This window comes from Capricornis sumatraensis, chromosome 22 (assembly GCF_032405125.1).
Source record: "Capricornis sumatraensis isolate serow.1 chromosome 22, serow.2, whole genome shotgun sequence".
NCBI classification, from domain to species: Eukaryota; Metazoa; Chordata; class Mammalia; order Artiodactyla; family Bovidae; genus Capricornis; species Capricornis sumatraensis.
This window is the reverse complement of record NC_091090.1, coordinates 29,814,089-29,838,483: the sequence shown is the minus strand read 5'-3', so window position 1 is coordinate 29,838,483 and position 24,395 is coordinate 29,814,089. Positions and strand designations below refer to the sequence as shown.

Sequence of the window (24,395 nt, the reverse complement as noted above, 5' to 3'; positions counted from 1 at the left end):
ATTACCAAGCATTTTCTGATTTTAAGGGGTATCAGGTAAGTGCCTTTGGTGCTCACCTTTAGAAGCATAAATAAAAAGGAGATGGTTTATTTTGAAGTCTGGGCCAAGTTCAGGGTTACTTAGATGGGAGATGTGTTAGTAGGTCTCTAATAATTGCAAGTTGGAGCCATTCATCTCTAAGGGGAAAGAGTGTAGGTAGTCTTTGAGGATCACATAATTGGGAAGGAGAGGCTGGAGCTGGCTTCAGGCTTGTCTGTGTCCAGGTCTCTCTCCTATTCCTTTGCCTGCCTCTCTCTTCTGCTTCTTGCTCCCTTGTTTGTTTCATCTCTCAGACCTGTCATATGGCCACAAATGTGGCCACAGCAACTCTGAGGTCAGGCTTGCAATTTGGCATCTGAAATGAAAAAAACAATACATCCACCTCTGATTTGGAAAATTCCAGGGAAGAACTGCATAAGTCAGACTGGGTCCCATGCCAGAAGGGACAGAAAATTCTGATAAACAGCCTTGAGGGAAGAAAGAAATGTTCTTTAAAATGATGAGGTAAGGAAGCAGTGGAATCTTTTTTTTTTTTTTTTAACAGTTTAAACTTTTTGGCCACACCATGGAGCATGTAGGATCTGAGTTCCCTTACAAGGGATCGAACCCTTAGCCCCTGCCTTGGAAACATGGAGTCTTAACCACTGGACCATCATTGAAGTCCCCAGAAGCTGTGGAATCTTGATGCCAGGAGGGGCTGGGGTGTCAGACAGGCTTACTCTGTCAGAAAGGGAATGCCTTTTAATGTCCTTCTTCTCTGATTGATTTCTTCTGTGACCAGGGTCAGTTTGCTGATGCAAAGAGATTGGTTACTTAACAATCTTATAAAGATTAAGATACTTAACATTTCTGTGCCTGTTTCCTCCTAGCAATATAACTTAATGATACTGTATCTCAGGAGGTAGCTGTGAAGATTACGGAATAACACCTGCCTCCCAGGGATGCTCTAAAGACCAGTGCTTAGCATGGCCCCTGATATATAGTAAGTGTTTGGTCAGGGAAAGCTGTCATGATTACTGTTGTTATTAATAACAATGCCAGAGATCCAATTAGGAGAGTTTGGGCAAGACTGTGGGGCATGGCCTTGAGAAAGCAGAAATGTCATCACTTATCTGGGACATATGGTCAGTGCTCAACCCGAGTGTGGAGACGGAGCGCCTTGATTCACTCAGTTCACCCTGTGTCAGAGTAGGGCTGGTTTTGTGGACAAGGATGGATCTGCTGTTGAGGCTGGAATTCCAGTAGATCTTTCTGTAAAGAGGAAGAGAGTAGAAGATACCAGCTTCACCTTGAGGGAGTTAGCAGCTTAGTGGGGAGCCAGAACCAACACTCATGAACAGTTAAAGCAACAATATGTACTGTAGTATTACGATTGTGCAAAGTTAAGACCTGCATTTGGTGATGTATGTAGGAAAACAACAGTCTGAAAGGACATGGGCAACATATAACCTGTGGGAGTCTCTAGGAACTTGAGAACATGAGGTGATTTTGTTTTTTTAAGATTGTCAATTTGGGACTTCCCTGGTGGTCCAGTGGCTAAGACACTGAGCTTCGACTGTAGGGGCATGAGTTCAGTCCTTGGTCAGGAAACTAAAATTCCCCACGCTGCATAGCTCAGTCAAAAAATAGGAGAAAAGAGAGATTATGATTTTGTAACTGAGGGGAAAAAGTGCTGGTTTAAAGTGAGGTAAGACAGCTTACAACCCAGTTAAGAGTTCTGGGATACCACTGAAGTGAGAAATCCTGTGTTCTAGATTTGTTGTGGGAAGGTGTCATAACGGGTGGCATTTGGGGAGCTCCTGAGGGTTGGGTGGGGTGCATCTGTATGGAGGGGAGAAGACACCCTAGCGAGGAACCCTGAGCAACGGGACAATCATGGCATGTGCAATTATCAATCACCTCATTTCCTCTCAGCTCTACGTCCACTGTTTGTCCTGCTTCCTGGTTCTGGAGCTAGACCCCAGGACATTTCTCTTTGGCCAGCTGGCACAATGCCAGGCTTTGTCATGCTACAGCTGTTTGGGGGACAGAGAAAGATCCTGACCAAAGAGGGTCTACAAAGAGCACACCAAGATTAACCAAATAAAATACAAGAAAACCATGCAGGGTCTTAACTCCAGATGGGGAGGAATTTCTTAATGAACTGAAACATCTTTCCAACATTGCTGAAGGTCTCCCAGGGCATAACACAGCCAGTGAGGCTGCCCCAGCATCTTGCCTTCCAGCTTACTGATTCCTTCCTCCAATGACCTGGACCCTCCTCCAGGTACTGACTTCTCAGCAGGCTGAGCACACATACTTCTCATACCATTTTGCCTTTGCCCATGGTGTCGCCACTATCTAGGGCTAAGTCTTATTCCTTGACACCTTCAAATGGTTTGTCCTTCAGAAGGCTGATCAGGCATCCTGTTGGTGGAAGAAGATTCCCCTGAGTCTCCTCCCTCCAGCTTAGTACCTTCCCCTCTACATCCTTCCGGACTACTTCTTTTCCATGCATTATGTCATCTTAAGCTCAGTGTCTCCTCATCTTTTCCACTTCTACACTTCTTCGGGGCTTTAATGCTTCCTTAAATCTCCAGAGACTAGCAGACTGCTTGGAACACAGCAGGTGAGCTGAACCAACGTGGGCTGCACCCTGACTGCTTAGGACACTTTTGAAGGAAGGCTTATATTATTCTTTGCAATTAAAACACTCAGAATTCATGGGGCATCCATCCTTGTCAGGGGCAGGATGGCATTTTAGTGATTTTAGTAGCTTGGGAGGTGTCGGCTAACCAACATCTTGTCATTGTTGTTCAGCTGCTAAACATCCATTCCAATGAATTCCACCACTATGACATATCTTGCTGGCTGTCTGTCTTCTCTCTTCTGTACACATGCTGAGGCAAATGGTGAAAGAATTAGAATTCAACCGTTACTCAGTGTGCCTTGGGCCCAAACTTTGAAATTACAAGAAAGAAAACATCTGGACTTCCTCATGAGAATCTTAGCAATGTCCATTTCTGTTAAAACGCCTTTTTTGACATGAACAAGGGGAATGTTCATAAGCGTACCATAGAATATTCATCACATTGCTGGCATTCTGGGAAGAATTGGGCTGGGTAAGTGGCTCCCGGGTCACTCTTACCTATCCCAAGCTGAGAGCATCTAGATTTTGATTGGATTATTGCCAGAGCTCATTAGCATAGTGTACCTTGACCTGGATTAGGGAACAGCAGTCTCTGCGTAGAAAATGACCAGAACTTGCTGGGACCTGAATCAGAGAGGAGATTTTTCTGAAGCAGTTTTGTCTCCATCTCCAGAAGTCAGAGGTGAGGAAACCATTACAAAGTTTCAGTTGGAAGATAAATAAATTATGGGGATATAATATACAGCATTAAGCATATAGTCAATAATTTTGTAAAAATTGTATGGTAACAGATAGTAGCCTGTCTTTTCGTGATGACAATGTGTTTTACACTTGAGGCTAATCTAATATTGTAAGTCAATTTATATATTAAAAAAAAATGTAACAAGGCCAGAAACCCTAAGGAAAGACAAACGTCAGGGCGGTGACAATGGTCACCGCATTTCTGCTGGGTTTTCATTTGTTCTGCTTGGTCTTCTGTGGAAATGGTGAGACATGAGCACACTTTGGCCCAAGTGGCTTTCAAAAAAGAGTCTGGACAAATGGTTTTTAATCCTGAGGAAAACGGAATTTGCTTGTTTATGTTTCAAAGGCTGCAAACCATCTTTTCTTCTTCCTTGTGTTTTAGCCTTAGCGCTCAGAGAAATATTAAGTTCATGTTCATTTGGCAAAAATTCATATCAGGAAAAATCAGAAAAGCAAGGTAGTTTTTCTGCACAAGATTTTTTATTTCCTTTTCCTTAATTTAAAAACAAAAGAATTATACCGACATTGCTTAGGCTTAAGGCAATATCTTCGACTGTTTTGAAATGTGAATCTTGTTATTCTAATATACTTTTTTTTAAAGTCTGAATTAAAGTCAATCTGTGGCATCATTTATTCTGTAACTTAGGGTTTCTTTCCCAAACAGAATTTGATTTAAACTCAATGGATATTTAATCTTGCACATCAGTGTTTGAATTGGGGGTACTGAAGTTTCATCTTTTTGGATGACTAGGTTGTAGGTGAGTGTGGGTAGGTATGTTAGGGAGGGAAAAGACTCCTATTAACTTGCTATTTAGTGGCCAGAGCTTCATTTACACATTCAGGTCAACAGTCATCTATATCTATGCACTTTACTTCAGTACATCTCAGTGACTGACAAGTATTAGGGTTACATAAAGCTAAATTACTGAGGAACAGAGTACACGGGACTCTGTAAGATTGAGACTATTGAACTAACTTGTGGTTTGAGTGACTCTTAAGTGGTTCTATGTAACATCATTATGGCTTTAGAGCACCAAGGCATGGAAATGTCACACATGTAAACATGTCTTACTTCACATTCTACTAGCAAGCACATGTCATCTCAAAATGATTGGGATTTTTCCCCCCTCAGAGTTGAACACTTTAAATATCTTTCCTTCTTTTTACTTTTTTTGGGGGAGGGGAGGGTAAGTTCCTTTTATAGATATGAATTTGAGCAAACTTCGGGAGATGATGGAAGACAGAGGAGCCTGGTGTGCTACAGTCCAAGGGGTTGCAAAGAGTTAGACACGACTGAGCCACCGAACAACAAGTCCCCTTTAACCAATTGTAATTAGAAACTAGTATTTCTTGTGGGGGGGATGGAATACAGTTTGCACAAACATTTTTTAATATCTACTATTTCTAAAATACAATTTAATAAAAGTAAGATCAGAGAGAATTTTCTTGTGGCGAGCAGGGAAGAGTGAGATTGCTAAAGTCAGAAAGTCTTGAAGGGTGCTTTGGATTAAACAAAGGTGAGAAACACTATTTTAGAGCCGTAGTCCTCAGTTTTTCCCTCTGGGAGACATTTGGCAATGTCTGGAGATACGGTTGGTGGTCAACAAGGAGGGGTGGGTTGCTGCTAACACCTAATGGGCAGAGACCAAAGGATGCTGTTAAATATCCTACAATGCAACCCCCACTGCTGCTGCTGCTGCTAAGTTGCTTCAGTCGTGTCCGACTCTGTGCGATCCCATAGACGGCAGCCCACCAGGCTCCCCCGTCCATGGGATTCTCTAGGCAAGAACACTGGAATGGGTTGCCATTTCCTTCCCCACAACAAAGATTATCAAATAGGTTTTCAATGTCAGTAGTGCCAAGGTTTTAGAGGAATCTGATAATCATTTGAGAATATTTGAAGATATAAAATATATGAGTGAAGTTGCTCAGTCATGCCTGACTCTTTGTGACCCCATGGACTTTAGCCTACCAGACTCCTCCATCCATGGGATTCTCCAGGCAAGAGTACTGGAGTGGGTTGCCATTTCCTTCTCCAATATATAAAATATATGCTGGATTATTAATCTAAATGGGAATTTAAATTTTAAAAAGACTTCTAGACACATCTGGCTGTGATGTTCCCCTCTTGTAACACACCCACAGGGTAGCTAATTTATGAAGGTGTATCCATGGAAACAACTCCAAGCCAGTTAGCCCTCCCTCCCCAACCCGGTAGGTGGAGGAAAAGGTCCTAACCATTGGCTACAGGTGACCATGGTACTAACAGAGGCCTTTGCACTTGGGGCTAGCAACCAGGAAGGTAGCCAAACCTGAGGGTGAAAGTGGTGTTCTTCCCCATGGTCAAGCTTTATTCCAGCAGGCTCACTAATCGCTCCTACACTTTGTTTTTGTTTGTATGTTGGCGCTTCCCAAAATATCAGTGAAACAGTCTTTTCTGGCAGACGAGCGCTGGTATTTTTAATATTTTCTTCTGAATTCCTTTTCTTAAAAGTCATTTTCAACTGGAGGATAACTGTTTTACAGAGTTGTCCTGGTTTTAGCCATACAACAATGCGAATCAGCCACAAGTATACCTCTGTCCTCTCCCTCTTAAACCTCCCTCCCCTCCCCCTCCACCCAAGAGCACTGATTTTTATCTCTAATGATCAGTATCACTGTCATTTATTTTTTAGTGTTGGAAAGTAGTCTCCTGGTCTAAACTGCTTGGGTGGACTGATCCAACTGTAAGAGCCTTTGAGAGCAAAATTCTCAAGTGCTTCTAGAGCAGCTGGATAGACGGAAACCTGTGGGTGACCTGACTTCATCATGGAACCTGAGAATGCGGATTCTTCAGACAAAGAACTAAGCTGGGATATTAATGACATGAAACTGCCGCAGGTATGTACTTGTTCTCATGCTGTGTTCAGCATTTGGCCGTGAAGCCTTGAACGTAACTTGCTAAGACCTGGAAGGAACTTGATGAGGGTCCCAGCTGAGTAAATGCCCCTCCTACAGAGTTTCAGTTGGACATCCGACCAAGGACTTTTTCAATGCGTATAACTTTGATGTATTTATTTTGGCTGTGCTGGGTCTTCGCTGATGCATGGGCTTTTCTCTAGTTGCGGTGCCCAGGTGTCTCATTTTGGTGCCTTCTCTTGTTGCGGAGCACAGGCTATAAGGCGTGCAGGCTTCAGTAGGTGCAGCTCCCAGGCTCTCGAGCACAGGCTTGATACTTGTGGTGCACAGGCTTGATACTTGTGGTGCACAGGCTTGATACCTGTGGTACACAGGCTTGATACTTGTGGTGCACAGGCTTCGCTGCCCTGTGGCATGTGGGATTGTCCCGGACCAGGGATGAAACCTGTCTCCTGCACTGGCAGGCAGATTCTTCACACTGAGTCACCAGGGAAGCTTCTGACTGAGGACTTTTAAGAGGAGATTCCTAAACCCATGATTTGAGCAGGCCCTCACAGACCAGACTCCCCTGGTTACAGACTGAAGCAAAGAAAGTGTTACTTCCCCTGTCTTTCAAAGTTGTTTTGGCTCCAATACCACCCGCCTGGCTAGCTAGTAGAGTGAAATCCACGATAACGTGTCTGTAGATTGACTCTCTGTAACACACGAGCTCCCATACAACCTTATTTGCTGGTAGTAATGGGTTTAACCTAAATCTGTCTTTGGGATGTCCCGGTGAGAATTCTCTTCTAGAACCTTTGTGACTACTACACAGTCCACGCACATGGGGCTACTCTCCAGCTAACAGAGTGGCTTCCATTTCATGTTTTCTTTGCCTTCATCTTTGGCAATGACATTTTAAAAGTTTTTTTTTATTCTGTTTATTTTTGGCTGCACTGGGTCTACCTTGCTTTGCGCGGACTTTCTCTAGTTACTGCAAGCCGGGGCTACGTTTCATTGCAGGGCTCTGGCCTCTCATTACAGTGGCTTCTTTTGTGGAGCACCGGCTCTAAGCGCGCAGGCTTCAGTAGTTGCAGTATACAGGCTTGGTAGTTGCGGCACACAGGCTTAGTTGTTCTGCGGCCTGTGGAATCTTCCCAGACCAAGGATTGATCCCATGTCCCCTCCATTGACAGGCAGATTCCTGTCTACTGTGCCACCAGGGAAGACCTGGCAATTGACATTTTAAACTCTTAATTTGGTGGAAAACAGTTGTTTTATATTTTATCTCTTTTTTTGTTTTTTTTTTTTGCTGAGCCACATGGCTTGTGAGATCTTAGTTCCCCAACTGGAAACTGAATCCCAGGTCACAGCAGTGAAAGCATTGAGTCTTAACCACTGGACCACCAGGGAATTTCCAACATTCGTTGTTTAAAACTGATTGCCCTGACCCCACGTTTTGGTCTTTCTTCCAGTGAAGAAGGTTTTCACTGGAAGTTATTGGGAAGGGTGCCTGGGAAAGCTAAGACGAGACTGCCAGAACCATCTAGTGGAAGGTCTGATTCTGGGGAATGAGAAATTCGAATTATCCCAAGCAGAGGAGAGGGAATGGAGATTCCACAGTTGTTGTTGTTTTTTTCCACAGTTTTGATTTATACTCATTCCAGATTTCACTCTAAAGAAGGCTTCCAGATCACTCTAAATTTCACTCTAGTGAAGTGCTTCTCTTTATGTTTTCCCTTGAACCTCCTCCCCCATTCTCTCCTGATAGGTTTTGGAAGAGCTAGGAAGCACTAAGTGCTTAAATGAATGCCCTACTTGCCACTCATTTAAGGATGGCTAAATATACCACAGCTAAATCATGCAAATATCTACTTTAAGGGTTTGTGTTTATAGTTGCTTATAATTGGTTTACCATAGTTGTAGCTGTTTTAGGGGAAACTTTCAGATAAATTTTAATTATTCCTGTCTCAGAGACCCATATTCCTAATTCATGATTGCAGGTCCCAAATAGAGAAACTGGACATCTTCAAAAACAAGAGTTGAAGGAAGCAGGTATATAGATGATTTCGCAAATTCCCATCCTAGAGCGGGACCTTTAATGGGGTCTAAGAACACTGTAGTAACATGTATTTTTTCTAGGGCAGAGGATTCATATCATTCATCAAATCTATAGACAAAAGAAAGAACCATGTCCCTGGAGGGGATCTCAGGGTTCATAAAGGTTCATGTTCCAACATGAATTTTCCAAAACTTAAGCCTTCTCAGATACCAGAGACATTTACAAGAAAAGTCCACATTCAATTCTGGAAATGTACCATTTTCAGTTTGTGGAAAAACTTCGGTTGCTCATGGAAATAGATAAGTGTCCTTTAGTTTGTTAAATGTGCCAGGGAAATGATTAAAAGAGCAAATGGTGCCTTAGTGTTTTAGAGAAGGAAATGGCAACCCACTCCGGTATTCTTGCCTGGAGAATCCCATGTACAGAGGAGTCTGGTGGGCCACAGTCCATGGGGCTGCAAAGAGTCAGACGCGACTGAAGCGACTAAGCACGCACGCACATTTTCTGAGCAGAGTCGACATAGTCCTCATCTGGATTTATGGGGCTGTGGAATCATATCAAGACCCAGCTGAGGTGAAAAACAGAAGGTGTTGAAGCCAAGCACAGTAGATTTTATATTTTGAGAGTGTTTCTAAAGGCAGAGCAGTGTACGATGAGAAGCACAAGGCAAGGAAACCAGGCCTAGGCTTTGAATTCCAGTCTTGCCTCCTTTTACCTGTAGAACTTGAGTTGATTTTACCTGTAGAATGGAGTGATTTAGCATTTCTGAGGTCCCCTTTCCTCTTCTGATAATGAAGTTGTTGCACTAAATAGTCTCTTACAGACTCTTTTAGTTCTAACAATCAAGGATCTGGTGACTTGAGATTCAGAAGGTGGCTTGCACCCTAGGACAGGGACTGGGTGCCAATCACAGGGCCTGGCACTTATTAAACAAGAAGGGATGAGTATAAAATTCATGAATGAGTGGGTCCATGGCTTATCATCTGGGTGACGCTAAACAAATCTGTTTTCTTGTTTTCATTATCTCCTCTGTAAAAGTAAAGTAGTAATTCTTCATACACCTTGCTTGAATCTCTAAGTTGTTTAGAACAGATGTGTTCTCAAAATGTGTTCTGTAGTGTGTAAGTTACAAGGAATTTTAATGGATGTTGTGGAGGAAGAAAAGAAGGACTAAGTTCAACCAAGTTAAGCCAATTTCTTCTTTTTTTTTTCCCATGCTATGTGGAATCTTAGTTTTGAACGCATGCCCCCTGCAGTGGAAATGCAGAGTCTTAACCACTAGAGAATTTCCTAAGCCAATCTCTCTGCTGCAGACATAGTGTCTTTCTTACTGCGTTATGGCTCTCCCAAGAGGAGGCTAGGTTGGCAATGTCGCCGTAACTTATTTTTGACCACAAAGCTCTCTCTGTTTTTCCATGGAGCCCCTTAGGCAATGAGTGGTCCTCAGACCACCTGTTTGAGTGTTAAAAAAATATGTTTCAAAGAATTCCATCTATAATAGCAAGCACTGGCTTACTACTGTTATACATTTCACCAATTTCATTCTCTGTCCCCTCCACACAAAGAATTTATAGTTTATTTTTCATATTTGCATGTTCTTGCCACGGTTCCTACAAATTCCTGCAACTTGTAGATAAATTTCTTTCTTATTAATCCACTGACTTGCTTCAAGTTTCAAGATGGTTACCTGAGTGCTTATTGCATCTTCTGGTCCTGGAAACTCCAAAGGCCCTTTCTATATCACAGATCAAGATCTATGAGTTAATTTTTGGCAATAGTGAACAATGACATCCTCATCAGGACATCAGAGATTTTTGATGTCAGTGGGATGTGTCAGATACCACTGGATGCAGGGGCTGTTAATCCATGTTAACTTTCATGGAAGGACTGATGACTTGGGCCAGTGGAACGAGATCAGTGTCCAAACAGAGAATCAATGCCATATAAAAAAAATGCCAAAGGCACTGAAGGAGGGCGTATATAATTTAGCATGACTCCGAAATGTCTATGGCCGTATTACCCTGAACGTGCCCCCATCTCATCTGATCTCGGAAGCTAGGCAGTGTCAGGCCTGGTTAGTACTTGGATGGGAATACTGAATGCTGCAGGCTTTGGCTTCCCTGGTGGCTCAGGCAGTAAAGAATCTACCTCCAATAAAGGAGACTCAGGTTTGATCCCAGGGTTGGAAAGATCTCCTGGAGAAGGAAATGGCAACCCACTCCAGTATTCTTGCCTGGGAAATCCCATGGACAGAGGAGCCTGGCGAGCTACAGTCCACAGGGATCGTAAAGAGTCTGACCCGACTGAGCGACTAACACTTTCACTTACTTTCAGGCATGGGGATAAAGGCTGAGCATTTGGCAAAAGGGCTCTCTCTGGACAAGTATATTGTAAAAGGTGAGAGGATTAGGTCAGATGAAGATAAGACAAACAAGGCAAAGTAGAGCACTTTGAAGTTCAAAGGCTCCCTACAGGGGAGCCATGCACAGGCATTCAGTAAGGAGATCTTGGAGACAAGCGGCCTGAAAAGTGGTTTGGAGGCAGAATTGTTTCATGTGCCCTCCTCTCTTCTTTCAGCTGCATGTTTGTCTTTATAAATCTTCTTGGAACTCATTTCTGATCACTTCTCTAACTTGTAGTTAATTTGATACCACTTCTACTTTATCCAGCCTCCACGGAGTCAGCCCAGAACTGCAGGCACTTAACTTACTCAAAACCATCATTGATAAATGCCTATTTATTCCAGTCCAATGTAATAGACCAATTTTGCTTTCTTTTTCTATTCCCTTTAACTACTTTAGAAGTTCAAATATAATTGCTGTAAGGTTTGCTTGATCCAAGCCGCAAAAGTCTGGGTTGGGTTAGTCTTACCTCTGTTAAAAATGCTCACCACATGGTTCATTGGGCTTCCCAGGTGGTGCTCATGGTAAAGAACCTGCCTTCCAATTACAGGAGGTGTAAGAGACGCAGGTTTGATCCCTGGGTTGGGAAGATCTCCTGGAGGAGGGCATGGCAACCCACTCCAGTATTCTTGCCTGGAGAAACCTATGGACAGAAAAGCCTGGTGGGCTACTGTCCGTAGTGTCACAAAAAGTCTGACACGACTGAAGCGACTTAGCATGTACATAGATGGTTCATTATAAGGATGCTTCCCATTAACATTGATTGTAATACTTGAGAGCCTTGAATGATAAAGAAATCTCTTTTTTTTTCTGGTTGAAAATCGGGAAGAAAACCAATTCCTTTTTCTTCTCAATAGTACTCACTGAACAGGGAGACGGGAGCGGCTGCTATCTCCCTGCACCTGCCAGATTCTCTGAGCAGAAGCACAAGCTAGTCCAATAGCCCCACAGCAGACAAACACCCCGAATCATTTTGTTCCTTGAACTTGAGCAGTTTGCCGATTAAACCCACAACCAAAGCCACACGGAGCTGTTAACTCACACAATTCCAAGGTTTAAATATACTTTTTGTAGAGAAAATCTTAAACTATACATAGGTTAAACATAAATACGGGGCCACTTGAAGCCTGGAGAATCAACCCCAAAGAGGCCATGTCTCTGATGAGTTCATTCCTGGACCATGGTTTTAACAAGCATAATCCTTTGCCTCAGTCTTACAGGCAAAAGTGAATCTCTGAGCTCCTTCTGTGAATTTGTGTGGATAAATGTAATTGGAACAAGCTAGTTGTAATCAGATGTGTCTTGGTGCTAGGGAGCTAAGGGGTAAATACGAGTCTGCATTTCTGGTGAATTATTATCTGACTGGATGGTCAGGTCACCTTGCTGTTGGTCTGACAGGGACACTCGTGACTTTGTCCTCTTTGCCTGGCATTCTCCTTGCTCTCAATGTCATTTGAACTCCCTGGGACATCTCCAGCTATATGGACCCTATATGGTCATTGGATCCCCCCACTTTGGGAGCCAGAATTCTTCTGCTGCCCTCTGCTTCTGGGGTGGTGGAGATGGTAGCAGAGACTCTCACTGGGTGCCTACCAGGAGGTCCCTTGCTTAGCCAGGTGGAATTGGGAAGGAAAGGAAGAAAAGAAAAGGTAGGGGGTGATATAATTTGAAAGCTGGGGCACTCTGTCCCACCTTAGTGTTGTCCGAGCAAATATAGAACTTTTGACCTGCATCTTGACCTTTAATAAAGGCAGGAAATTGCAAGATTACCCAAAGGCAGTAATGCTTAAGTTAACTCAAAAGCATTTAGTCGAATTGAATTTCTCTCTTTGAAAACATTTGGAGTTGGGTTTCCAGTTGGTTCAGATAGGTAAGTTCCCGAAAAGTTGAAGATAAATCAAAATGCTGGATAAATTTTTTTTTTCTGTGCTCCATAAGTAATATCTAATTTTTCCCTCTCTGATTTGTTTAAACATGTATCTGTTTGCTAACCCTGTTTTATTTGGAAACATTTATTTCTGAGGAATTTATAAGTTATTCTTATTAAAGAAAACCTAGCAGATAATTGTTTTACACTAGAGTGGATTATATCCCAAGGGAAAATCATTTTTAATATAATAGCATGCTAATATCAATATTTTTGATATCTCATTTCAGAATTTTGATTTTAGTTCATTAGTTTTATGTAACAGTGTATATTTCTTAAGATACCCATTAAAACTTCAAGTAGTTAAATAAATGAGAATGAGGGAGGAATGAAAGGTGCTATCATTGCATGACTTCAAAGGTTTTGAGCGACTTAGAAGACTAAGTCTCTTAGGGACAAAAATTACATAGCGAAGTCACAGAAATATTCATTAAACTACCAACGATATTACCCACGATATAATACAATATAAATTTGTTATATTTATATGTTGGAAACCTTAAGAATATTCCCTTTAACTTATAAACTTCTTAACCAAGAGGAAAAACAAAGAGTTACTCATGAAAATTTAGAAATAAAAATAAACAGAAGATCTGAAAAGAGGGAAATGTTTTGTGAGGAATTGTTAAACAAGATAAAGAAATAATCGTTCTTCCTTTTAAAAGCTATGCTCTAGTGCCTTAAATTTTAGTAGATTTTCAGAGTTCCCTATCATTCGATACCTGGATTCCTTTGCATCACTGGAATCTAGGTTTTCTCGTATTTGCAATGTCAAAAAATGTCAGAAATCCTACAAAAGTCCAAGTCACAAGATTGGTCATATGTAAATGGCCAAGAAAATACCTTGATGTAAATATTCTTGCTCCTGGTAATTTTCTTGAGGTTGTACGTTGTCAGACTTATTACTGGCTTATTAATGGAATTGGAAAACTAAGGTAGTGGTGGAGAAGCTGATGGGAAAAAAAGCGTAACATACCGTGGAATGCAGAACAAACTATGTGGGCTTTAGAATGAACCTCAACAATATTAAAATAATCAAAAACACAGAGTGTGTTCAACTACAGTGGATCCAAACTAGGCATTAATAACAGAAGACAACAGTAAATTCTGTAAATACACGGAAACTAAACAATATATTTCTAAATAACTCATCAAAGAGGAAAACTCATAGGGAAGAGAAAACATGCATTAAACTAAGAGAGAAAGAAAAGACAGTCCAGAGCATTTCTTGCTCCACTGGCAGGGAGTCCTTGCTTTAATTGGAATATTTGAATTGCTCTCACAAACACTGTAGGTTCCTTCTGGTTTGTGGGGTCTACGCCATTGACCAGACTGAAGGGGCCCCTCACCTTTATTTATTAAAAAAAAATGATGTATTTACTTGGCTGCACTGGGTCTTTAGTTGCATCTTCATTGCAGCATGGGATCTCTTAGTTGCAGTATGTAGGATCGAGTTCCCCAACTGGGGTTCGAATCTAGACCCCTTGCAGTGAGAGCCTGGTGTCTTAGTCAGTGGACCACCAGGGAGGTCCCATCCCACACCTTTAAAACACGGAAATCTCAGCTTTCCTTCAAGACCACCTTGTTCTTGTCTCTGCTGCCCTGACACCTGTGCTTTGTACTGGAATAATTCAAATCCACTGGTAGATTTCTGCAGCCCAGATTGTTAAAGGTCCACATTTTAACGTTTTAACCTACCTTGTTATTGCTTCAGAAGATAAAATATTATGCTTTTGGCGGCATGTCTGTGGCAGAAGAGAGCACTGTTTAGAGCTTTGGATCAGAAGGAAGAGAAGAGAAGGTGGGTGGAGGAACCAGGAGACAGAGAGGGGAAGAGGGGGCCACTTCCGGGGGCTGCCCGAGGCTGTGTGTTGAATTAATACCACTCAATTACCAGAGAAGTTGGGGAGAGAACTGGAGAATACAGCTCACTCAGCATCTTGGCCCGGCTGCCTCTTTCCTAGAAACTAGAAGCAGTCGCCTTTGGAGCAGAGGGGACCCCCCACCCCGAGACACCACCCCCTTTCCCCTGCCCTTCTGGAGCAGTGTCCCCTTTCCTCACCACTGGACGGCACAATGGAGCTATTGTTGTCACTGTTCTGAGACAGAAGCTCAAAACCAGGAGCTGTGCCAATGAAACTTTGGTTTTAGAGGGGCCTGGACTCCTGTCTTACATTTGTCTAAACAAGGTTTAAAGTGTCAAGTGACTTCTCTGGGGGTCATCTCCTGAAAGCTGCTGGCCCTCACACCCAACGGCTGGTGTGTGTTGCCCAAGTTCAGAAGACTAACAGCTAACACTGATGTGGAACTTGCTGTGTGCCAGGCACTGGCTTTATTTTTTATTGATGTATAGTAGATTTGCCATGCTGCTTTAGTTTCTGGTATACAGCAAAGTGATTCAGTTACACATTTATCAATGTATATTCTTTTCCATATTCCTTTCCATTACAGTTTATTACAGGAAATCAAATAGAGTTCCCTGTGCTATACAGTAGGACCTTTTTTTTTTTTTAATTTATTTTACATATATAGTAGTTTGCATCTGCTAACTCCAAACTCCTAATTTAGCCCTCTCTGCTTTCCTCTTTGGTAACCATAAGTTTGTTTTCTATGTCTGTGAGTTTATTTTCATTTTGTAGATAAATTCATTTGTATCATTTTTTTTTCCTTTTTTTCCCCCCTGCTACACACAACTTGCAGGATCCTAATTTCTTGACCAAGGAATGAGCCCAGGCCCTCGGCTGTGAAAGCACTAAGTCCTAACCACTGGACCACAAGGCAATTCCCTGTATCTTGTTTTTTTTTAGATTTTACATATAAGCAATATGATATTTGTCTTTTTTTTAACTTGCTTCAACTTAGTATGGTCACCTCTAGGTCGATCCATGCTGCTGTAAATGGTGTTATTTCATTCCTTTTCCTGGCTGAATATTCCATGATATGTATGTACTACAACTTCTTTATCCGTTCATCTGTCAATGGACACTTAGGTTGCTTCCATGTCTTGGCTGCTGTGAGTAGCAAGCACTGTTTTGAATGTTTTGTGTATGTTAACCCGTTCAGTCTTCAAACATCCCTGTCGGGCAGGTACTCCCATGGCCCCCATCTCACAGAGCAGAAAGAGGAGCCCTGAGCGGGAAGGAACCCTCTCAGGGTAAGGCCCACACCCTGGCCTCCACAAGTTGTGCTCCTACTAGCAGCTGACAAGCTCTCTGTGAAGGGCCAAATAGTAAATATTTTAGGTTTTGTGGGCCATACAGTCTTGAGTGCACCTACTGGACTCTGTCATGGTGTATAAATGTCTTCACAGACCACACATATGAATGAACATGGCTGGGTTCCAATAAAACTTTATTTACAAAAACAGGCATTGGGGACTTCCTGGTGGTCCAGTGGCTAAGACTCTGCTCCCAAAGCAGGGAGCCTGGGTTCAATCCCTGGTCAGGAAACTAGATCCCACATACTGCAACTAAGAGTTCACATGTCGAAACTAAGACCTGACACAGTCCAATAAATAAATATATTTTTTAAAAAAACAGGCATTGGACTGGATTTGGCCCATGGTCCTAGCTTGCAGACCCTAGCTCTTCACTATTAATTAGTACTACCTCTCATGTACATAAAACCTCTCATTTTTATTTCCTTAGACCCATTTCAATCTCCACGAAATTCCATACAAATGACAACTATCATTAACAATATAAACCTTACAGTTTACAACACATCTGCTCTTCCCAGTACTTTTGTGAAGAGTGTTTTATCAATATCCCCATTTAAGAGAAGAACAAAATGAGTCTTCAGAGACAGTTGCCTACCCAGAATCCCATGTTACAAAGTTCTTTGGCGTCTTCTACACTTCAACTCCAACTTGGAGAGACACGACCTCCTGGAACTTCCCTTCCATCCTGATGCTTGCTTTTCCTCCTCAAACGTTTTATTTTTCCTTTCTCATATTCTATGCTGTGTTTTCTTGCGTGAGGAGCAAAGGAGAAGCACCCTTTTGGAGCTTCTAGAATCTAAACCCTAACCTTCCAGAAGCTTCTTGTTGAAAAATGTTTCTTATACCAAGTCTCTGGAAGCTGTAAGAATGGGCACTGCTTAAGTTTGACCACTGAGATTGCTAATGATTCTCACTCTAAGAACTGGCCAAACGTGGCCATGAGCCATAACTTCACTAACATTCAGCCAGAGCTCCCTGCCTGCCAGGTGATGCGCTCAGTACTTTTTATATGTTATCCTGTGTAACTCTCAGACCCACTCGAGGTAGGTAGGTCTGGTTATTTCTATTATGTAGATATAGAAACAGAGGCAAAGGAAGTCAAATAACTTATGCTATGAGGATTGAGTGTCCTGTGCCCCTGCCCACTTAAAGAGGAGAGTTTTGTTTAGTTAGGTACCATGCGCAGGGAACTGTGTCAGTCCCGGGCAGGAACATGAAAGTTTTCAATCGAGCTCAACTTGTCCTTACTCCTCCACCCTGTTTGAGGCGCATGAACATGAGAGTAGAGCAAAGGGGAGAGAGTTTCCACAGAGGGGGAAGTGGCTCTCCAGCCTTCCACCGCGATTCTCAGGTGGTTTTGCATTAAACCCTCCACTTTCTCAACAAGCTAACCACCACGGGGAGCGTGACACTATCTCACTGCCCTGTCCCAGTGCCGTCCATAGCCACTGTGCAAGAGTACCATCGTGTTGCTTCACCCTCCAACATTCTCAGTGAGCAGTGGTCCTCACTCTCATCACCAAAGGCTAGAGGAGCATCAGTCACGCAGAGGGCTGCATCATAAGCCATTCTGGTCCAGGGGGCAGATGTGGGATGGACCCAGTGGTCACGTGGCCGCAGCCAGGCTGTGCACGCTCAGACCATGTGGTAAGATCCAGCTTGGTTTTTGCCAGAGATACAGCGCCCAGAAGAGCTGTGCACCAGGCCACCTTTATGCCCAGTGGTGACTTCAGCTGGAACTATAATCATCTCCTTTGTGTTTTCATCAGAACGTGAAAAAGACGGACTGGTTCCAGGAGTGGCCCGACGCCTACGAGAAACACATCTACAGCTCCGACGACAGGAACGCACAGCGCCACCTGAGCAGCTGGGCCATGCGCAACACCAACAACCACAACTCCCGCATCCTCAAGAAGTCCTGCCTGGGCGTGGTGGTGTGCGGACGCGACTGCTCTGTCGCCGAGGGCCGCAAGGTCTACCTGAGGCCAGCCATCTGCGACAAGGCCCGGCAGAAGCAGCAGAGTGAGTGACGCTCCCGCCCTGAGGGGCCTTAAAGTTCTTGCTCCTCCCAGGGGCCCAGCCTTTGTGCTGGAGGGTGGAGGAGACCAAGGCCGTTTCTAGAGATCATTCTAAGGCGAGCCAGCCAGCCCCCTGGGCCCCTGTATTCCCATAGATCTGCCGTGCCCGCTGCACCCACCGCTAACACTGCTCCCTAGGGTTAAGATCTGATTCGGGGCCTCTATTAAAAGGAGGATGCATCACTCAGGGGACAAGCATTAACTCATCAGCGCAGTCACATATATGAATAGTGTAAGAGAAAGTTGTGCATCAGGCTTGCCACCCTACACCTTCGGGAATGGGGTCCCCCAAATGATCTCAGTGAGTGCTTTGATCCGAAGGGGGACCCGGGACTAAATCTGAGGTTAGACTCAATTCCATGCCATTTAGGTTCAGGCCATCATCACATGCTAATTCTTTTTCGCTTTTTTTTTTTATCATATTCATCAGATTGTGAAATAGATGCATTCACCATTCGCTGTGCATTGCCCACTTCAGACCTCAAGTTACTTCATGTTCTTTCCTTGTCCTTTGTTTTCCATACTTGCTCTCAGGGCAGGGCGGTATCAGTCATTTACACGTTAGTGGAAATTTAGTAGCTGCATTCTCTCTGTTGTGTGGTTTTGCTCCTTGACCCTTAGTTCAAATTGTGAAGTGAAAGGATTTTTTTCCTCTTTACAAAGAATTTGAAGTAGTAAATAAGGAGAGAGGGATTCTTTTTTTTTTTTTTTTTTTGCTTAAAAGAGCTCCCACCCCCTGCCCACCCCAACCTGTAAAATATTCCACTGAGTAACTGCTTCCTCTACCGCCTGTGAGAGTGACCTGGGCTGCTTGAGTGGTCTGGTCTCCTAGGCCCAGGAGTCATGCCCAGTGGGTGAAAGTCTGTAACACTGTGCCCAGGTGGACTCTCTGCTGTGCAGGAGTCAAGTCTGACACAGACAGAGCTGCACAGACTCAGGGATCCGCTGGCCGGGCTCTGCCGGGCGTGGTCACCTTCCTCTGCTCTTTTGTAGGGAAACGCTGTCCCAACTGCGACGGGCCCCTGAAGCTCATTCCCTGCCGGGGCCACGGGGGCTTTCCCGTCACCAACTTCTGGAGGCACGACGGACGCTTCATATTTTTCCAGGTTGGGTTTACGTTAGAGATTCCATTTCTCTTTACTTCAGGAACTGTTCACAGAGCACGAGAGAGACTTGCCTCCGGGAGAGGCACAGGTGGAGGGGAGTCTGCACCCTCCCTGGGGGAACCCTCTGGGCAAGTGAATGTCTGTACCCCGAACCTCGAGAGAGGAGCCAAGGGTGGAGCCCAGGTTCCAAGGGGGCGACCGCTGTCGGCAACATGAGCCCCCGTGCACTGGCCTTCCGCAGACCCAGCTCTGTAAACACACATTGCTTTACTCCCCTAAGCCCTAGTTTTTGGTAAAATGTGGTATTAAGGGGTTCTCTCCAGGGAGGTGGTAGACTCTGAGAGCTGGACTGTTTGGATCTGAGTCCTTGCTAAACCTGCCTCTGAAAAGAAAATGCTCTGAATGTATAGGGTTTGCCAACTTCTGGAATATAACTATTCTCATCATGGGTGATTTCAAGTTGATTTTCTTTAAGTTAATTATTTTAGTATGCATTTTTTTCATAATACTTACATGATCATAAGGTTGAATACAGGGTTTCATGGCAAAAGCATATCAGAAATTAATATTGAAGGTAATAGAGAATGAAGATATTAAGCTTGACAGAAATTCTCTGGAAAGAGCTCTTCAGTAGAACTGTGTAAGACGACCTGAAATTTTCTTTCCTTGCTTTCCTCTTTGTTCATTCAGTATCTCCAACAAATATATTAAAAAAATTTTTAATTCTATTGAAGTATAGTTGATTTAGGGGGGCTTCCCAGGTGGCGCTAGTGTTAGAGAAGCTGCTTGTCAATGCAGGAGACACAAGAGACACGGGTTTGATCCCTGGAGGAGGAAATGGCAACCCACTCCAGTATTCTTGCTTAGAAAATCCCACAGACAGAGAAACCTAGTAGTCCATGGGGTCACAAACAGTCGGACATGACTGAGCATGCACGCACACCCATAGTTGATTTACAGTGTTGTGTTAATTTCAGATGTACAGCAAAGTGTCAAAACATTTTTAACAACCAGCTCACAAAATACCTGAATGGCCAACAGTTGACTCTCCACCTGGCTGGCTCTGGCACACTCTGGATCCCAGTTCCCCCACTTTACTAGAGGAGGTTTCCATGCCTCTATCTCCTCCTACTCTGTAAGCTGGGGATGATGGTAATGGTGTGGCCCTCACAGCATTGCGCTGAAGATTCAAGGATATGTGTAATCAGTGTTACTCATTATCACTATGGGTGTGACGTGGCAGGGCTGGGGAGAAGCACTGTGCAAAGAAGGCGTGCCATCAGCAAAGACTGGCCGGTGGGTGGGCTTCTTGTTCAGTCACCAAGTTGTGTCCGACTCTTTTCAATCCCATGGACTGCAGTATGCCAGGCTTCCCTGTCCCTCACTGTCTCCCGGAGTTTGCTCAACCTCATGTCCGTTGAATCGGTGATGCTATCCAACCCTGGGAGGATCTTAAAAGGTTGCTCTGATCTTGTGGCAACAGTCAACTGCAACAGCACCCAGTCTGACAGCAGAGAACAGGATAAGACTTTAGATACCATGAAGTACATCTAGTTGTTTATCTCACTGCTTCTTCTCCTTTAAGTCAAAGGGAGAGCATGACCATCCAAAGCCAGAAACCAAATTGGAAGCTGAGGCCAGAAGAGCAGTGAAGAAAACACACTCGGCGTCTTCCTCAGTCTCCTCGAAGCTGAAACAGAGCCCAGAGATAAAGGTAACCTTGCTCCATGCATCTTCTGAATATGTAGGGACTTGCCATCCCTGTGGTGGCAGCCTTAGGTTTCCCTGTCATCACCTACAAATGAGGGCTTCACACATGCCCCTAGCGGTAAAGAATCCGTCTGCTAATACAGGAGACCCAAGAGATACGGGTTCTACCCCTGGGTCAGGAAGATCCCCTGGAATAGGAAATGGCAACCCACTCCAATATGCCTACCTGGAAAATTCCATGGACAGAAGAGCCTAGAAGGTGCAGTCCATGGGGTTGCAAGTCAGACACGACTGAGGACAAATTCCTAGGCAGAATTTATCTGTGAGGGATTAAGCATGCTCTTAGCAGGTCTTTGAACCTTCAAAGGAGAGCCCCAAATCATATATCTTCAGGCTCACCTATGAGCTAGCATCTGGCAAAGAAACTGAATATGTAAATATGAATACTTTTCCTCTTAATGTCTACCATCTTTGTAGTATGCTCTCAACCATAAAGTCTATATAATTTCGGAATCGTCTTCCCTACTGTAGTTAAAAAGAGACCTGAATTAGTACTTAACCTATGTTTGGCACTCTCTATATTTCTGCTAGAACCAAAAAGAAATGATCTGCATAAAATCTGAGCCTCATACTTCTTTACTCTCCCCCGAAGCCGATGATTTCCTTAGTGCACTTCACCAAGATGAAATAACCAGGCAGTTTTTGAAAACAGTGGTCATCTGGGGATGTAGGGGTGCCCACTTCTCCCCACAGTCAAACAGCGCTGTGATGTTCACGGCTTTCTGGGTGTCATACTGTAGGTAGGGTTTGTCTCCTTAATAGTGTTTTACTAATTCCTATACTTTTTCCTAGGCTTCCCAGGTGCTGCTAGTGGTAAAGAACCCTTCTGCCAATGCAGGAGATGCAGATTCAATCCCTGGGTGGGGAAGATCCCTTGGAGGAGGGCATGGCAACTCATTCCAGTATTCTTGCTTGGAGAATCCCATGAACAGAGGAGCCTGGTGGGCTAGAGTCCATAAGGTCACAAACAGCTGGACACGACTGAAGTGACTGAACAAGCATGCAGCATACTTTTTCTGCTGGTCTATGGTCCATGTTTCAGGAGCACAGAAATTGAGCCAGTCCATCCTTGGAGGTTCTAATGTTCCTTAAGGGGAAAAAGTCATAATTTGAGTCATAATTTCAGGGAAATAGGAGCCCCTGAATCCCACCTACCAACCCTGGCAGAAGTTGCAGGGGCTTCCTTCTCACTCACCCTTCCTGGTCAGTCTTTCCAACTCCATCCTCTTATTCCTCAGTTGTTGTGGTTGTGTAGTTGCTAAGTCGTGTCTGACTCTTTTGTGACCCCATGGACTGTAGCCTGCCAGGCTCCTCTGTCTATAGGATTTTCCAGGCAAGACTACTGGAGTGGGTTGGCATTTCTTTCTCAGGAGATCTTCTCAACCCAGGGGTCAAACTTGCATCTCCTGCATTGGCAGGCAGATTCTTTACCACTGAGCCACCAGGAAAGCCCTATTAGGCAATAGTTTTACATAAACAAGAAGATAACTGAGTCCTTAAGCAGATTCTTTTCTTGTGATTAACTGGAGAATGATATACCTTCTCCATTTAGGAAAAGAAGTTGACGACGTCATATGCCAGAGGTCTGTGATTCAACAAAGTGAGCTCGGAGTTTCTTGAGGAAAAAAAAATAGACTCTTGGAATCCACTAAAAAGTAGAGAAGTCAAGGAGGAAGTTGAGATTCCCCTGAGGATAATGTAAAACTCTGAAGCTGTGGTTTGATTTGTCTTAGATAGCCCCTTACAAGTTTCTCACAGAGGCAGTCAGGGTTTCAGATTTGCATTTGAGGTGGAATGTTCTAAACATTCTCCCGTCTGAGTAAAAGAAGGCCCATGCGGCCCTTCCTGGTTGGTCAGATCGCGCATTGAAATGGCAGCAGCCTTGAGTTCTTGCAGGCCTCATGTGCTTGTGCAAAGCCCTGTGTATGTTTGTGCTTCGAGTATGTAGGGAATGAGGAAAATGCACAGAGCACTTACTTGTGCAGGGTCACTCATGGGTGCCTGGGGCAGTAGGGTGAGTTTAACTTATTAACACGAGCTTTTGTCTTTCCAGCCTCTTCCAGGTGAAACACAGAGTTGGGAAAATTTAACTTGGTCTTTCCAGGAAGCTGTCCAACTGCCTCCTAGTTACAGCGGACATGTGATAGGTTACACTCCCCAGCAGAAGGCATGGAATGATGGCTCATCCTTCCCCGAGAGCTATGGTTTGGGGGGTACCTCTGAGCTGGCAAACCTCACTCCCACCCTGGGCCCCCCTCAGCTCTACGACAAATGGGATTTGTCCCACAGTCGGGTCTCCAGCAGTGGAGACCTGCTCCAGCCCTCCATCTCTGGAGTCTTCTCTGATTACAGTGATCTGCAGGCGTGGAATAAGAATGTGGCTTTGGGACGAAGTCCTCTGAATGACAACAGTTGTCCCAGTTACCCATTTCCTCTGACCAGCTGGCCCTATGACTTCTCCCCTTCCCAGAGCTCTTCAGAACCCTTCCACCAGCCTGTTCCAGTGGAACCACCAGCAGTCAAATCCAGCTATCCACCCATATGGCCAAATCAAGGGGGTGAACTTTATGAAGAGAAGGTGCCTGTGGATTTTAACAGCTACCACCCTCCCACCACATGCCATTCACCGCAGGAAGACCCCCTTCTCCTCAGCCATACCTCTCAGCCTTATCATCAATATGCCCTGCCTGGCAAGAGCAACAAATGGGATTTTGATGAAGAAATGGGGTGCCTGGGTTTGGATCACTGCAACAATGAGATGCTTCTAAATCTCTGTCCTTTAAGATGATCCAAATCAGAGCCCTTGTGCACTGCTGGCGGGAGTGTCATTTGCAGCCACTGTGGAAAACAGTATGGAGCTTCCTCAAAAGATTAAAAGTAGAACTATACCAGATGATCCAGTAATCCCACTCCTAGATGAATAACAGGATGAAACCAAATCACTGTCCTGAAGAGACATCTGCACCACCGCACTCACTGCAGCCTCAGTTACAGTAGCCAAGACATGGAAGCAACCCAAGCAGGTGCATGGGTAAAGAAAATGTGGGGCGTGTATATATATACAAATATATATATATATATATATATTCCATTGAGCTGTAAAAAGGAAATCAAGTCATTTGCAACAATATGGATGGACCTTGAGGGCATTATGCTAAGCCAGAAAGAGAAAGACAAATATTGTATGATCTCGCTTACATATGGAATATTAAAAAACCCAAATTTATAAGAAACAGAGATCAGATTTGTGATTTTCAGAGGCAGCGGGTGAGGGGTGGGAAAAGTGGGTGAAAGTGATCAAGAGGGAGAAACTTCCAGTTTTAATATAAATAAGTTCTGGAGATGTGAGGTACAACATGACTGTTAACAAGTCTGTACCATAGTTAACAAGACTGTACCATATATTTGAAAGTTAAGAGAATAGAGCTTAAAAAGTATCGCAAGGGAAAAAAAAAATACAACTGTCTGGTGACGACTATTAACCACTCTTAATGTGGTTAACACTTTGCAGCATATGCATGTATCAGGGCATTATGGTGTA

At 43.9% G+C, this 24,395-nt stretch overlaps 1 protein-coding gene across 1 annotated transcript; it reads left to right on the top strand.

The window, feature by feature from the left end:
• The first annotated feature begins 6,220 nt into the window (after positions 1 to 6,220).
• GCM1 (glial cells missing transcription factor 1) lies at positions 6,221 to 23,642 on the top strand. The gene is made up of 5 exons (XM_068961094.1): positions 6,221 to 6,292; positions 17,670 to 17,922; positions 18,972 to 19,084; positions 20,670 to 20,798; positions 22,908 to 23,642. Exons 1-5 carry the CDS (start codon positions 6,221 to 6,223, stop codon positions 23,640 to 23,642), a joined length of 1,302 nt encoding a protein of 433 aa, XP_068817195.1.
• The last annotated feature ends 753 nt before the right edge of the window (positions 23,643 to 24,395 follow it).

Excerpts from the sequence above, each read along its gene's own strand:
- GCM1 (XM_068961094.1), top strand. The coding sequence starts at position 6,221 with ATGGAACCTGAGAATGCGGATTCTTCAGACAAAGAACTAAGCTGGGAT. Across the intron at positions 17,923-18,971 it reads GGCCCGGCAGAAGCAGCAGA|GGAAACGCTGTCCCAACTGC; the intron begins GTGAGTGACGCT and ends GCTCTTTTGTAG. Across the intron at positions 20,799-22,907 it reads AACAGAGCCCAGAGATAAAG|CCTCTTCCAGGTGAAACACA; the intron begins GTAACCTTGCTC and ends TTGTCTTTCCAG.